We start from the raw sequence: 15,395 nt of genomic DNA, 5'->3' as shown, positions 1-15,395 counted from the left end.
GAAGTCTGACAGTGGTATTTGTAAGCATTTCGTTATTTTTGGCAGATAACCAAAAAAAGTAAGCCTAAAAGACTGACAAAGTTATGCACATCATTTCAGGAGGCTATCCTAGTCCTTTTTTAAAAAAGGATAATCAAACACTCTGGGGGTGGCATAAACTTTATCTTACATATGAATAATTTATTGTTACCAGTAACCTATCTTTGTTCCTGTAAAATAGCAAAATGAAGTTGCAATGTTGCAAAGAATCCTATATTTGCTGTGTACCTTATCGTTCCCAAAACACATCACATCTGCTAGTGATCTTTTAAGATGAAACGTGAATGAAAGTCAATTACCACCACATAGATGACTTTTACACATCCTCTCTCTTGCTCATTGTATGTATTATAAAGGGTAAATTTAAAATTAACTTTGGCTCCCTGGAATAATTTTAAATCTAGAAATAATATAAACACGATAAAAACTTGTAAAACATTTCCCCTAACAAGAGAATAGTAAGTAACAGTATATAGGTTAGTGATGAATATAGTGATAAAGGGTGGGTAATAGGCTTCCTTCCTTAAGAAAAGGAATTTTTGAAACTTTTTTTAAATTAAAAGAATAGTTTAATTATTTTCAAATTATAGTGACTATCAGCTGAATTTTAGCAAAAACAATTACTGTAACTGGGTACAGATTGTTGTTCTTTTTTTTTGTACCAGGGATCAAACTTGGGACCTTGCACTTGAAAGGCAGGCAGCAGCACCACTGAGCTAAATCCCTGGCCCAAACATTACACTGTAACTTTTTTTTTTTTTTTTGTACTGAGGATCGAACTTGGGTCCTTGCGCTTGCGAGGCAGGCAGCAGAACCACTGAGCTAAATCCCCAGCCCTTGCGTACAGACTGTCAATCAGTTTTAGGATTAACACTGGGAAAGAAATGTAAAGTAGTGATTCTGTGGGTCTGTTTTGACTTGTCTAATTTAGGGGGCTTTTACTAACTCTGCTTGAATATACTTCAGTAAAATCTTACATGTTGCCTCAAGGCTAACCTATGCTGTGCCAATATTTTCCATTTTAACTGCTGTTAATCCTATTCAAAATCATTTATTCTAACTCAGACAAATAAGGTTAAGACAATATGGAATCCTGAAAGTGAAAACACTAACAATAAAATGCTAAAATGGTCTATGAGAATATTTTATTAAGTACAAAGATCACCCTGAAAGACACTGACCCATTCAATAGTTTTCCAAAATTGCAAGCAAAAATGAAACCACACCAAATCTAAATTACAACACTTTATTGCAGCATTGGCAAAGGTCAGATTTTTGAAGCTGGTGAAGATTGGGCAGCATTTCCATGTGAAATGTTACAACTTTACAAATTTTGTTTTTTTATTTAAATCTACATGCAGAAACTGAAACATGGTAAAAGAAAAAATGCAAAATAGAAAAAAAAGATGTAATCAAGTTGTAGCATACAGATGTGCTCTTTAACTAAATTCACTATGCCTACTGGAAAGCAAATGAAAGACAACTATCCTAATAAATTAACAGATTGTCAGAAACAGACTAAGAACCCTCATTTCTATTCAGTGGGGGGAAAACAAAACAAAACAAAAACAAAAGCAAAACAAAAGCTCTACTTGTTTCTGTATTTTGTTTACAGACAGAGGCTGTAAACCCATGAAGGTCAACAAAATATTCTGATCTACTTCTTGTTGTCCTTCATTCGTTTTCTGTGACATGCTGACTGGCACGTTTTGTTTTCAATGATACTTACAATGGGCTCAACTATATCCCTGTTCTTAGGCTGGTATCAGACTTTTATAAGCCATCTGACTTAATGCTCTCTGTATACTAACAATCTTCACATTTTTCTTTCACTCAGGCAATTTTATATCACTGACTGATGGATAAAACGGATTTTTCCCCCTCATCCCTTGTTCCTCTTGAAATAAATTCCTAAACAAAAGCCTTCCTGGTGGATTATCTGCTATTTGGGTATCTTTCATCATTTTGTTGTCCTGCATGTAAGTTTTTACTAGAAGATTTTACTGCTTGCTCTATACTTTTCTACTGTAGTCCTGGAGCCCCCAAATATATCTTCTTCCAACATGGGATGTTGAATTCAGAGACACTGTAACTCAAATCAAGTTTAAAACTCAAGTTCATTTCCCCCATACTATTACCATCACAACTGTTTCTTCTCTGGCTCAGTCATCTCACTGGCGTTCTTCTTGGTGTAACTGCTCTGTAGTCAAGTGAACCATCTCATTTCTTGACTGCCATTCTCAAGAGAAGATTAACCCTCACGTGATTTCCATTACAAAAGGCCTTTTCTGCCTTGTCTGGAAGCGTCGGCTTGTTCTGGTGTTGGCAGAAGCTGGTGTTTCTGCCCCATGGCCCCAGCCTGTCCCAGGTTTAGATTCGCAACTCTCTAGACCGACATGCTGAGATGTGTCCACTGCTCTCATTCAATTGCTGGAGGACTCCACTATCCACAACATCAGATACAGGACCTAATGAAATGACACGTGCTGCTGGATCAACGTCTCCTAAAGGCAAACAGGGTGACATTAGAGACCTTACTGCTGTAGGGCAAAGCTGGGGCAAGAAAGTCCCTCAAACACTATCAACTATTATCTAGTGGCTTCACCAAGCTAATGCTTTTTAAAGAGCAAAAGTGCTCTCACCTGGACTAAGTCAAAACAAGAGTAATTCTAACAATAATTCAAAGAAGTGGCTCCTGGGTCTTTTCTGTGACTGATTTCAAAGGCGCTAAGAATTCATGATTGTGCCATGGTCGAATTGTGTATTCCCAAAATTCGTATCCTAAAGCCTAACCCCAGCACCTCAAAATGTTGACAGTATTTGGAAATAGGGTTGGTGCAGAAGTAATCAGTTAAGACGAGGCCATATGGTGTTGGGTGGGCCTCTAATCCAAAACAACTATGCTGGACACAGACATGCACACAGGAAGAACACTGCGTGAAGATGAAGGCAGAGATTACATGCCAAGGAACACAAAGACTGCCAGCAAACCCCCAGGAGCTGGGAGGGAGGGCCTGGAACAGATTATTCCTCACAGCCTCAGAAACAACCAACTCTGGAGACTCCTTGATCTCAGATTTCCTGCCTTCAGAACTGTGAGACAACAAACTTCAGTTGTTAAACTAGTCTGTGTCACTTTGTTACAATAGTTTGAGGGGACTTATACAGTTTTGTTTTTCACAGAGCAAGTTACATTAGCAAGAGATTTTAAGGAATAAAATGCAAATATGGAAAAGTATATCCTCAGATGCACACACCCATAATGCTTCCAGAACTGAACTGAATGAAAAACAGATCAGATGTAATCATTCCCTAATGAGAAGATACAAGTGTTTCTTCTGACATCAAGACAAAGCAGCTCTCTAAAACAGAACACTTTAAATGCAAGAAATGGTAGGAAATCATATTCAAAATCTTACCTACCACTAGTTCTAGTGTAGAGTATCATGTGACTAGTTTATAGGTCAAACAAAAACTCTGAGCGATTTAAAAACTGAATTCAAAAAGTACTTACTATGTACACTTTTGATTAAAGGCTATTCTTGGAGGTACTGCTTTACAATAAAATGATCACTTAACCTTATAATAAGGACATTAAGAAAATATCTAATTGGGCCGGGGACTTAGCTCAGTGGTTTCGCTGCCTGCTGTGCAAGCGCAAGGACCCAAGTTTGATCCCCGGTACAAAAAAAAAAAAGAAAAAAAGAAAATATCTAATAAAAAAAAGTTGGACATGGTACCATACACCTGTAGTCCCAGCTACTTGGGAGGCTGAGACAAGAAGACTACTTGGGCCCAGGAATTCAAGACCAGGATGAGCATCATAATGAAGCCTGATCTCAAAAAAAAACAACAAAAAAATGAAGACTCTCCTTAACATGTTAAAAAAAAAAATACAGTCTGGTAGGGTACGGTGGTGCATGCCTGTAATCCCAGCACTCTGGGAGGCTAACGCAGGTGGATTGCAAATTTGAGCCTAGCCCTGGCAATTTAGTGAGTCCCTATCTCAAAAAGGGGAAGGGTGGCTGGAATGTAGTTCAGTGCAAAGGCCCTAGATTCAATCTCCAGTACTGCAAACACACACACACACACACACACACACACACACACACTTTAAAAAACCCACACAAAACAGTCTGATATTATAAATCCTAGTTCCTCTAAGTGTGGCCTCCATACCAACAGCATTGACGTTACCCAGGAACTTATCAGAAATGAATCAGACCCTGCATTTTAATAAAAGTCTAGATGATAGGTATGTATTTTAAAAGTCTGAGGAGCCTCGGAAAAATTTATATGAATGATTATCATCTAAATCATATTAGTACTAATACTTGCCAAAGATACTAAGTTTCAGTTTTTTTCAACACTAGCAAAGTTGAAAACAACCTTGTTTTGCATTACAGAAAACTGAGACAAGAGTTTTACTTACAGCACTATTTCCATCTTAAGTCACTGAGAGCAAATGTTTATAATTTGTTAAAGGGCTGAAGTTTACTTTCTATTTCAAGGATCCCCTGATTAGAAAATACTATAAAATCATCGTTAATTAACATCTAGGAGCCTATAAAAATCCACAGGTTAAAAAAAAAAGCTTCAACTTCTTTAATAACCAGCTAGAAGGGCTGGGGCTTTAGCTCAGTGGTACCGTTGCCTGCCTCGCAAGCGCAAGGTCCCAAATTCCATCCCTGGTACAAACAAAACAAAACAAAAAACGGCTAGCAAATAAATTTAAGTGACAATATCATCAATATTAATAATTTTAAAAAGCACCAGCCAAGAATCAACATGATAACATATCCTTATTTGAAACCAATTTCTCAGAGTTGACTCACAGACTGCTCCCTCAAATTTCCCTTTACCCAGCACATAATATCACCATTAATAACTGATTTTTAAAAAGAAAATCACCAAGTTAAGAATCAGCTTGAAAGCAGTTTCTCAGGACTTTATTCACAGACTGAAGGCTTGTTTCTTCACATGGAAATCCCCACTCCAGCTCACTCTTCTAACTGCCTGATGATGCCACTGCTCCACATATATATATCTACTCAAGGTATATCTGGCCCAAGGTGAAAAGCAGAAGAAAATAAAGAGGAGCCAAAGGACCAGAAGGCTCTATCCCACCAGTTTGTTCTTTCAAATGGCTACAATTCTTCACTTAATATTTAAGAATGACAATGAATATCTGTTACCCCAAGAGTGAAAACTCATGTTACACCTTTTAAAACTACTGAAAATGTTGAGGTAAGGACTTGCTGAATTGCCCAGGCTGGCCTAGAACTTGTGATCCTCCCACCTCAGCTTTCTGAGTATGTGGAATTACAGGTGTGTGCCACTATTCCTGGCTACAAAGCACCATTCTTAAGGATGGGACAAGGCTGGAGCATTGCTGCAAGTTTAAGGCCAGCCTGTAATACATAGCAAGCTCTTGCCTCAAAAAACAAAACAAAACATTCTTTTGTTTATTCAACAAATATTTACTGACCATCTAGGTGGTGTGAGGCACTAAGCTATTAAGGAGATATAATGGGAAGGGGCACTGGGAATGGGGGAGATGGGAGTGAAGGGAGAAAGGGAAGTAAAAAGGATCAAGATGTGTGATATGTATATGTATCAATACTTTATGAGGAATATATTTATTATCACAAATATATACTAATAAAAGTCTTTAAAATAAGAAAAATGTGAATTAAAAAAAAAGAAAAGCAAGGTAAGATGCAGTCACTGCCCCGATAGTCTTTAATCTCATGGGAGATGGAGAAAAGCTAACAGGTAATTAGGGTGTGGTCTATAATGAGCTGGGACAGCATATTCTCAATCTATATCAGTCTTGAGAGCACCAAAGTGGGCCTAAACGAGGAAGAGAAATAAGTTATCTAAGGAAGACTGCTTCAGAGAGAGCACAAAAAAGAAAGGCTAGAAGAATAAAGTTAATTTAAAAAGGCCAGCTTGGTTGGGAGTAGGGAAAGAGCGGCCAGAGATGAAGTCAATAGGAAGTATATGTGTATCTTGCAGGTGCTTGCTAAGCAAGCTGAAGAGTTTGGATTTCATCTTACAAGCCATGAGGAGCAATGGAAGGGTTTTAAGCAGGAGGGGTCATATAGACGTAGATTTTCATGTTAGAAAGAACACTGAGTACAGCACAGAGAATGAACTGGAAGGAGGTGAATGAGACTCAGAAGTCCATGAGGCACCTACGGCAGTAATCCACACTTGATTTTGGCCAGAAGGCTGAGAGGGATTACAGCAGTAATGCACGTTGAGGTGATGGTGGTGTGATCCATGGTGTTAGTAGCAGGGTGGGAAAAAAGCTGTTTAGCAGTAAAATGCAGGGGATTTAGTAACAAAATGTAGAAATTTATTACTTAGGTTGGGGAAATTAAGACAAAAGGGAGTCCAAAGTGAAACCTTTTTCTAATGTGGACTCTGGGGTGAGCAGTGGGAGAAAGGGGCTCGGGGAAGAGCACACACTGAGGTTTATGTCTGAGAAACACACAGTTGGTCAATCAGAAACTCAAGGGTGAGGTCTAGGCTGGAGCTATAATGGTAACTGAGCCATGAGAGGGCTGTTACCTCCTGCAGAGTACAGGATAAAAACAGGGCTGAAGGGTGGCCCAAGAAATATGGACATCTATAGGAAGGACATATGCATAAAGGAGCTGGGAGTCATGTAGGATCTGGAGTGGCCACAGAAAAAGGAAAAACCAAAAGCTCACAGGGTCACAGAAGCCAAGGGAAGAGTATGCCAAGAAAATGAGGAGGGCCTATAATATTAAGGGCTTTGAAGATAATACTCAAGAGGCAGTTAGGGACCCCAGAGAAGCAGTTTCACTGAAATGGCAGGAATAAGCCACACAATGAATGGGTGACAGGGAAGAAAGAGGAAATGTGGCCCTTTCTTCCAAGGGAAGTTGGAGGGAAAAAGGGAAAACAGAAAATTAACAAAGTTTTGGAGAACAACACTGGTAGCAAACTAAGAAAGGCATAACTCTGTGTTCACAAACAGATTTATTACAGTATATATGTTTACAAATCTGTTTTCTGCATAATTATCTTTGTTCCCTACTGCCTAAGAAGTACCTTGTACTTAAAAGACTTACTTTAAAAAAAATAACTGAAGGCAGAATCAGCTTTCAAGTACCTGTACTTGATTTTCCTTCTGGACTCTAACCTTGAAAGTGAAGACACTCTTTTCTGTTTTTCAATTACTCACAGGAGAGGGCTGAACCTGGTAGGTACTGAATGAATGTATGCTGAAGGAAGCAGATCCTCTTGCAGATACCCCATATGATATAAAACTTCATAGTCACTGATCCTGTATGGTTCCGACACTCCCACATTTGAACATTAGGAAAAGACACTATACTGAACTGAGAAGGGATGAACTTTTAATAAAAATAATGTGCTGTTCAGAGATGTTAGATTGCAACATAGAAATGTGAAGCTGATGGAAAATATCAAGATAAAAAGATATTAATAGTTTTGGTCTATTATGACAAGAGGAAAGAGATTTTCAAGAATATTACAGTGTATCTTTAAAGCTACTTTTTAAAAAAAATAAAAATAGTGGTGCTGAGGATTGACTTCAGGGCCTCATCGCATAGCTAGACAAATGCTCTACTGCTGAGCTGGAATCCTACCCCTGGAAGCTACTTTTAAGAAAAGGCAGAAGCAGGAAACTAACAACTAATACTTCTCATCCCCTATTAAGCCATCTAGTTTGTACATTTAGCAGCAGCAAGACTGGTTTCAATGAAGGGCTTCTGTATTTTGCTGATAATTAGAGGACTTTACCAGTTAAATTTAACCCAGAATTCCCTAGTTTATTCATATGGATGTCACAAAAAACAAACAGCCAAGGAAGTAAAGATTGTTTTACCTCCCACCAGTCTTAAAGATTAGATCTGCATTAGGTGCTCCCTTTGGATGTTGGTAACGAGGCCGCCGCTCACGATTGGTGTTTGCTGGAGCTGGGCGCTGGGCAAGAGACTGCAGCATTTCTGTGATAAAGACCAAAAAAGAAAATGCTGTTAAATCTTGTTACTATATGCCTTCAATGAACCAAATAAAATGTAAGGGAGATCAAGTTCTAGTTCTTTCAGGAAGCTAACTAAAGAAATCAAAATTACATAGATTAAAATGATACAAAGTACTAGAAGGGCACATCAAGACATGATTAACACCCACTGTTCCTTTTATTGTGAATGTGGCCACCACCTAAGTGCCTGAGGAGGTGGTAAAACAGCCTACGAAGCAATATAGGCACTAGCTAATAGGATAGTGTATAGAGTTTCTATTGGTTAAAATCCTACCTCTCCAAATTACTAGCAATGAAACTTTAGATTCAGATTCCATAAATATAACATGTAAATAAAAACAGCACTTACAGAATCAGTGTGAGGATTACCTGCTTTGAAAGAAGTTCATAAAATGGTATCTGGCCATACTGTTAGTGGCCACTTAGTGTTAGCTATTATTAAAAATATTGGGTATGAATTAGGAGGGAAGACTGTAGAGGAGAAATTAAAAGATAAAAAAACCATAAATAATTTATGTACATAATAGTCTTTGGAACATTCACCAGTTTGTTCAATACCTTGGTATATAATCAGCTATCTTATGGCTGTAAAATCTGGATACCAAAAAAGTACAGGACTGCCAAAAAACAGATCTGTGTGAGGCGTCCACGGAATCTGGTTCCAATGAACTCAAGCGTTCTGGCTATATATGTGTAAAATTAGAATCCTAATTTGAATATACCCTCAAATCTGAAAAAACGTCTCATCCTCAAGACTAGGACTCCAAACAGACAAAATGAGATAAATATTTACTGAACTAATTTGCTCACAACTGGCTAGCAATATAAGACAATTCAAAAATCATCTTATTTGCAAATGTAGCTTACAGCATATAATCTAAATGAATTATGAAGTTACCAAAATGTGATGAAAATGGTATTTTACAAATGAGTGAGAAAAATGAAGAGATAAAAAAGTAACAGTATAAATATATATAAATGATATGAAAAGGTCAAAGAGAACAATTTGATAACTATCTTTAAAAACTTTAACAGCATCAAAAATTTCCACCTCTTTTACAACTGACTTTATACCTTGATAATCTTCTTGTTCTTGCCGTTCATTGATATCTAGTGTGAGCTTTTTCATTCTCATCCTCTCTTCTTGTTCTGCCTGTTGCTGGTTCCAATGATTCGCAGCAAGTTGGGATGACATGGGCACATTGAGGATTTTAAACTGAGAAAAGAAATAACAAAGAAATCACAAATAGCCCTAGAAAGCCAAGAGAAACCAAAAAAACAGACTTCAAATAAAATAACAAGTAGAAAATGAATTTAGAAAAATAACATTTTCCCTTCCCTATTAACCAACAGATTTGTAAGAACATCTAACAACAAATACTATTATTACTCTAGTAAGACAAAACCCTTCAGGGTGAGAGGAGAAGTGAAAGGCCACCAAGTTTAACCTGCATGAAGAGCAGAAACTGTTTAGGGCACCCTATCTGGAAGCACACATGTAGCAAGAGAGGAAAACTTTTCATCCTGTAGATCCTGTCACATGTGAATACTTCTCAGAAAGGCTTTTACCTGCAAACTGCAATCTACATTCTTTTCATTGCTATCTACCTTGTGAACCACAAGGAACAAATTTCGTCCATCTTTAGCACCACTAGCACCTTGCATTTTGGGGGGGGGGGCAGGGTCTTGCTCTGTAGTTTAGCCTGTCCTTGAGTTCACTATGTAGTCCAGGCTGGCCTCAAACTTACAGCAAACCACCTGCCTCAGCCTCCTGGGTGCTGGGATTAGAGACGTGCACCACCACACCCAGCTGCACCTTGCATTCTGAAGACAACTGTGACACTGGGGAAGAAGAAGAGTTAAGCAACTCAACCAGAGTGATGCAACTCTGTTACATTCCCTTTGTTACAGAGGGAATCTTTGTTTAGGAATGTTATTTTTTAGCAGGATATTCCTGGCTAAGGATTGCACATGGCAAACAAACTTAGATAAAAATCTATGAATTTCTGAGTCATGGCTCCCTGGAAAATGTTAAGTAAGTGATGCTACTATCTAAGCATAAAATGGAGGTGTTTCCTAACCTAAATTCTTCAATGTGTGGTAACTTCACCTCATTTAAGAGATCTCATCTATTACTATGGGCCAAGGGCATTCTATGCAAAGGCAGGGCTATGGGAGCTGTGCTCAGGATCCTAGACCTCTGTCTGCTTGACCTGTGCCTTCTGAATGCTGGCATCCTTGAGATCATCAGTAAAGCTTAACTTTGTAAGATCTGATTCGCTTGAGTCTGACTTGAAAATCTGATTGATTGTATTATTTCAGATGTTCTCTGCTGGCATTCTCTTTTGTGATGCACTTTAGTTAGTCAGTACTCCTCTTAGAATGTAATACTCAGAACACTGAAAACACTAGGCCAGATACTATCTATAAACTCAACTAAATACATTTGATATTTATAACAGTAAATAATTAAATGCCTCACATGTCAAAATAAAGACATTAAAGTAGGCCACTTAGCTATAACCCTAATAAATCTTACCCCTTTTACCTGAACTTAGCTTGAAAGAATTTACTCTTAAGTGATCCATAACTGACTTCTTGCAATTAATACTTTTGTTTTAAAGAGTTCAAAGCTACTAGCAAAATAAGGGCTGAGGGGTAGCTCAGTCGCAGAGGAGTTGCCTAGCATGTGGGAAGCACTGGGGTTAAGAGTCCCAGCATCACAGAAAAATTGAAACAAAACCCCACAACTTTAGTAGGCTATATCTAACATACAATCAGCTGCACATATTTGAAATATGTTAAACTACTTTTTGTCCAGCTTCTTTCACATGGCATGATTCTGAAATGCATCCAAGTTGTTGTACGCAACACTAGTTTCTTCCTTTTTTATTACAGAGTAATATTCCATTATAGTGGCACCTTGGTTCACAAACTTAATTCTTTCCATGATTCTGGTTGCAAGCCAAATTGGATGAGAAGCAAATCAAATTTCCCCATAAGGTCAACATTGAACCTAACTACTGAGTTTGATTTGGTTCTCACTGAATTCAGATTGCAACCAGAATTGTGGGAAAAATTAAGTTCGTGACTTGAGGTACCACTCTATATGAATATACCAAATTATGATTAACCTGTTGGCACCATTTGGGTTGTTTCTGAGTTTTGAGTTATTAAAAATACACTTGTACATTCATGTAAAGATCTGTGTAAATGGGTTTTTTTGGTTTTTTTTGTTACTGGGAATTGACCTTGGGACCTTGCGGTTGCGAGGCAGGTGGTGGAACCACTGAGCTAAATCCCTGATATAAATGTATGTTTTCATATAACATAAATGATACATGCTAGGAATGGAATAGCTGAGAATATCTGGTCTATTTTACTTCTTAAGAAATTGTGCAGGGCTGGGGATTTAGCTCAGTGGTTTTGCCACCTGCTGAGCAAGTGGCAAGGACCCGAGTTTGATCCCCAGTACCAAAAAACCCAAAAAACAAAAACAAAGAAATTGTGCAATTGTTTTCTAAAGTGTAGATGTATCACTTTACACTACCCTACCAGTCTATGAGGTCAAATCTTTGCCAAAACTTGGCATAGTCAGTTGTTTTAATTTTTGGCATTCTAGTCAGTATACACTGATATTTCCCTTGGTTTTTATTTCCTAATGACTAAAATGATTTTTTAAAACTCATCCTAGGGGGCCTGGGATTTAGCTCAGTGGTTCCACTGCCTGCCCCGCAAGTGCAAGAACCCAAGTTCGATCTCCAGTACCAGAGGGGAAAAAACAAAAAAAACCAAAAACACCTCATCCTAGATTTTATACTAAAATTTGAAAGTACATTTGTTGGATGGTAGTTTTTAGAAGATATTTTTTGCTTTCTTTTGAAAAAGGAAATTATTTGCCCACTATGAATCTTCTGTTTCATTCTATTTTTAAAAATTTAATGACAAATGCTCTACAATTACATATTTAAGTTCTTTCAGTCCTCAAAGATGAGAATTTGTTTATGCCTGAAGACTAGGATTTATTTAAAGTAGACAGGTTATCCTTTTTGACATTAATTTTACCCAATGTTAATCCCTCCCCTCAATGTTCATCTTTCAGAGAAATGTTAATACACAGGAAGGTATCTCTATAATCACTGGGAATATTTGTTCTTATGGCTCTGAAAACAGTACCTCCTAATCCTCTTGAGGTACATCTTTAAAAAAAAGCCTGCCAATTTAGAAATAATTAGAAAACCAACAATTAGAAAAATGAAATCTTTATTTCTGTATAAATATTCTTATACCTAGTTTGTAATCTTTATCAGAATATATTTTTACCTACAGGATTTGCTCCAAGTATTTTTTACTCCTAACAAAAATATAATTTTAAATATAAAATCATTCTCTGTGATAAACCTTTTAAATTCATGTTTCAAAATTCAGGAAGACACATAAAAAATAAGTAAATGAAAAGTTCGACTCAAAATCAGTTTTCTGTCAAAGTCCTTACATGTCTCTAATACATAACTTCATAATCAACTTAAGCCTCTTAAACAGTAGGGTCAATGTGAGACATCACAGTAATTTATAGTAAAATTCTTTAGTTTCAGCACTATTCACATAGAAAGCATTCTATTGCACTGTATTTCCAAACCCAGGTGTTATAAACTATTGGTAGAGAAAAATTCCATTAAATAGAAATTGTAAACAGAGTTGGGCATCAGGAAGAGAGAGTTCAAGTTCTACAGAAAAACAGTGCAACCTTCTTAAAAAAAAAAAAAAGAGAGAACAAGAAAAGACTTAAAGTGATTTTCTAATTTTGAAGAGTACACAGTCATGAAAAATATTTAGCAATATAAGGGATTTCTATCAGTCTAAAATCAACAATGACAAGTCATATAAAGAAAAACCCTAAATTTAAAGGTATGATTACACATTAACAACAATGTCTGGAATACATAAAAAGTCAGTAAATTTTAAATATTACTGTTCGTAGCATAATTATTATTTTTAACATAGGCTGGGATTGTGGGCAATGTTACTCTTCTCAGTGAAATATTTATTAGGCTCTGAGAATGATGGGTAAATTTAAGTCATCTTTTGTAAAAAAAGAGGTGAGCTGGCCATGGTGGTGCATGTCTGCAACCCCAACACTTTGGAAGGTAGGAGGAGCACTGTAAGTTTGAATCCAGCCTAGGGAACTTGGTGACTTAGTGAGACCCTATTTCAAAATTTCAAAATAAATAAAATAAAAAGGGGTGGGGATGTAGTCCAGTGTGAAGGCCCTGAGTTCAATCTCCAGTATTGGGGGGGAAGGGAGATGAAAATCTGAGTTAATTGGCTGCCTGGTTCTCCTTCCACTGGCTGTACTAACTGGTTACCAATACCTGTAAGTTTATGCAAATACAAAGGGAGCAGTACGCTACTTTTCTACAAAATACTAGAGCAAAGCAGCCCAAGTAGAAATATAGATAAGTAATTTCTTGATCATCATGAAATTAGTGACCGCAATTCTAGATTCCTTTGCTGCCATATTAAAATATTCAGAAAAGTGGTCATTTTTCCTCTTCTTAGGTTCCTGTGATAAAATTTGAAATTTCCTTCATAATTCAGAGCCTAATGATAGTACTAATTTACTAATGAAACAGCATAAAATATTATAAAGAATATTTTATAATAAATTTCATCAAAGAATATGAAAAATATAGGCTTTCTATTCACTTGTAAGACTATATTTATTTTTACTTCATTTTTTTGTTGTGCTGGAGATTGAATTAAGGGCTTCTGTCCTGAGCTACATCCCTGGCCCTTTTTTTAACTTTGAGAAAAGATCTTGCTGAATTGCATAGGCTGGGCTTGAACTTGAGAACCTCTTGCCTCACCCTGTCAGAGTGCTGGGATTACAGGTGTGTGCCACCATGCCTATTTCAAGATTATATTTAGATCTTCTAAAAGGAAACAATTATGAGGTGAACAAAACCACATTTTACGATCTCTGAGACAAGTTTTACACAAGAAAAAGTTCTCAAGTATTATGTCCTTAAAAACAACAGGAGAGATATATATACAGAAAGAGCCACTATTAGAAGAGAGGTATTACTTTATAGTAAATTAGATGACAAAACGATTGTAGTAACTCCAACTAAAACTAAATTTCCCAGAACATGGTAGCAGCAGTAAAGGTGATTTAGACTACAGTTTAAAGCTACTTTGTAACAGTAGCTGAAATCTTACCTCAAGTTACAATGTAATAAATACATTATGCATTAATGTGTAATAAATAATTGTAATTAATATGCAAGACTGTAATAAATATGTAATAAGTATATTATGCATTTGTTTAAAAGTCTTTGAATACTATATAACTATGCTATTATGTTAAACTTTTGTTTTAATGGTCAAAATATTTTATTTCATTATTCTATCTCATCAATATTTAAATTTAGAAAGATATAAATTATGAAGAGCATTATCCTTTTCTTTCTCTTCAATATTCACTTCATTGGTGCAATTCTTTTTGCTAAGTGAAGTTATTTCTACAAATCTGATACACAAAGAGATCTTTCACTTAAGAATTAAAGATTCCTATAAGGCAACCCATTCCACACTTGGAGAAAAACCACTGCAACAGAAGGGCCCACACCCAAAAGCCAGATAAAGAAATAAAAACCAGAACAAAACACACTTTCTTTTTCAGACCACAAATACCAACGTTTTTGCAAATAATGTTCCTAAAATTGAACATTTTCCAAAATTTCAAGTAAAGTTTAAGAGTTGAATATTTACTTAACCAAAAACTCTGGGCCTGTTATTCCATGTTTGTTAGTATTTTTAAAGTTCGATACAAGTATATTCTTAGACATTAAATTTCCAATTTTAAGAAAGAGGACTCACTTTGTGTACAGTTTATATAATTTGTCTACTTTGAACCACAAGTCTTATTTTGATATATACAATTTAGTTTTAAAGTGAATTTATTTTTCAAAGTCCCCTAATTTTTACAGGTGTATTTTGCTTTAGTTTATTCTCCATGCCTACACATTCTGTAAGGTTCAAACAGAATATACAAGCTGTCAATAGTGATATTGAATTTTCATATGTATCTCACAAAAAGGAAGAGGAAAACTAATTGTTTACTATCATGCAATCTGAGTATCAGAAAAAGATATTCCTAAACCCCCATTAGGTTAATAAAACTCGGCCTAAGAAGTGACGAATATACCATTATTTAGTAGCTGCACAATAATGGGAATCACGGAGTATCTAACTTGCCACATTCTGTCTTTTATCCCCAAAAAATAAAACAAAAAAAAGAAAAGAGATGTAATGG

General features: G+C 36.4%; 1 protein-coding gene across 4 annotated transcripts in view; it reads right to left on the bottom strand.

Moving 5' to 3' along the window:
• Nucleotides 1-1,271: 1,271 nt before the first annotated feature.
• Nucleotides 1,272-15,395, bottom strand: part of Upf2 (UPF2 regulator of nonsense mediated mRNA decay) — a 107,273-nt gene continuing 93,149 nt past the window's right edge. For all 4 annotated transcript variants that reach the window (XM_021266335.2, XM_013075808.3, XM_087181951.1 and 1 more), the window contains exons 20-22: nt 9,155-9,296; nt 7,922-8,042; nt 1,272-2,543 (exon numbers count right to left, since the gene is read on the bottom strand). In XM_021266335.2, the coding sequence (XP_021121994.1) occupies nt 2,534-2,543; nt 7,922-8,042; nt 9,155-9,296 (273 nt within the window). In that variant the 3' untranslated portion in view covers nt 1,272-2,533. The remainder of the gene's footprint in view (nt 2,544-7,921; nt 8,043-9,154; nt 9,297-15,395) is intronic.

Source organism: Heterocephalus glaber, unplaced genomic scaffold (assembly GCF_053883595.1).
Source record: "Heterocephalus glaber isolate CG9 unplaced genomic scaffold, H.glaber_assembly_v1.0 deba00001472, whole genome shotgun sequence".
NCBI classification, from domain to species: domain Eukaryota; kingdom Metazoa; phylum Chordata; class Mammalia; order Rodentia; family Bathyergidae; genus Heterocephalus; species Heterocephalus glaber.
This window is presented reverse-complemented; position numbering and strand designations above follow the sequence as displayed.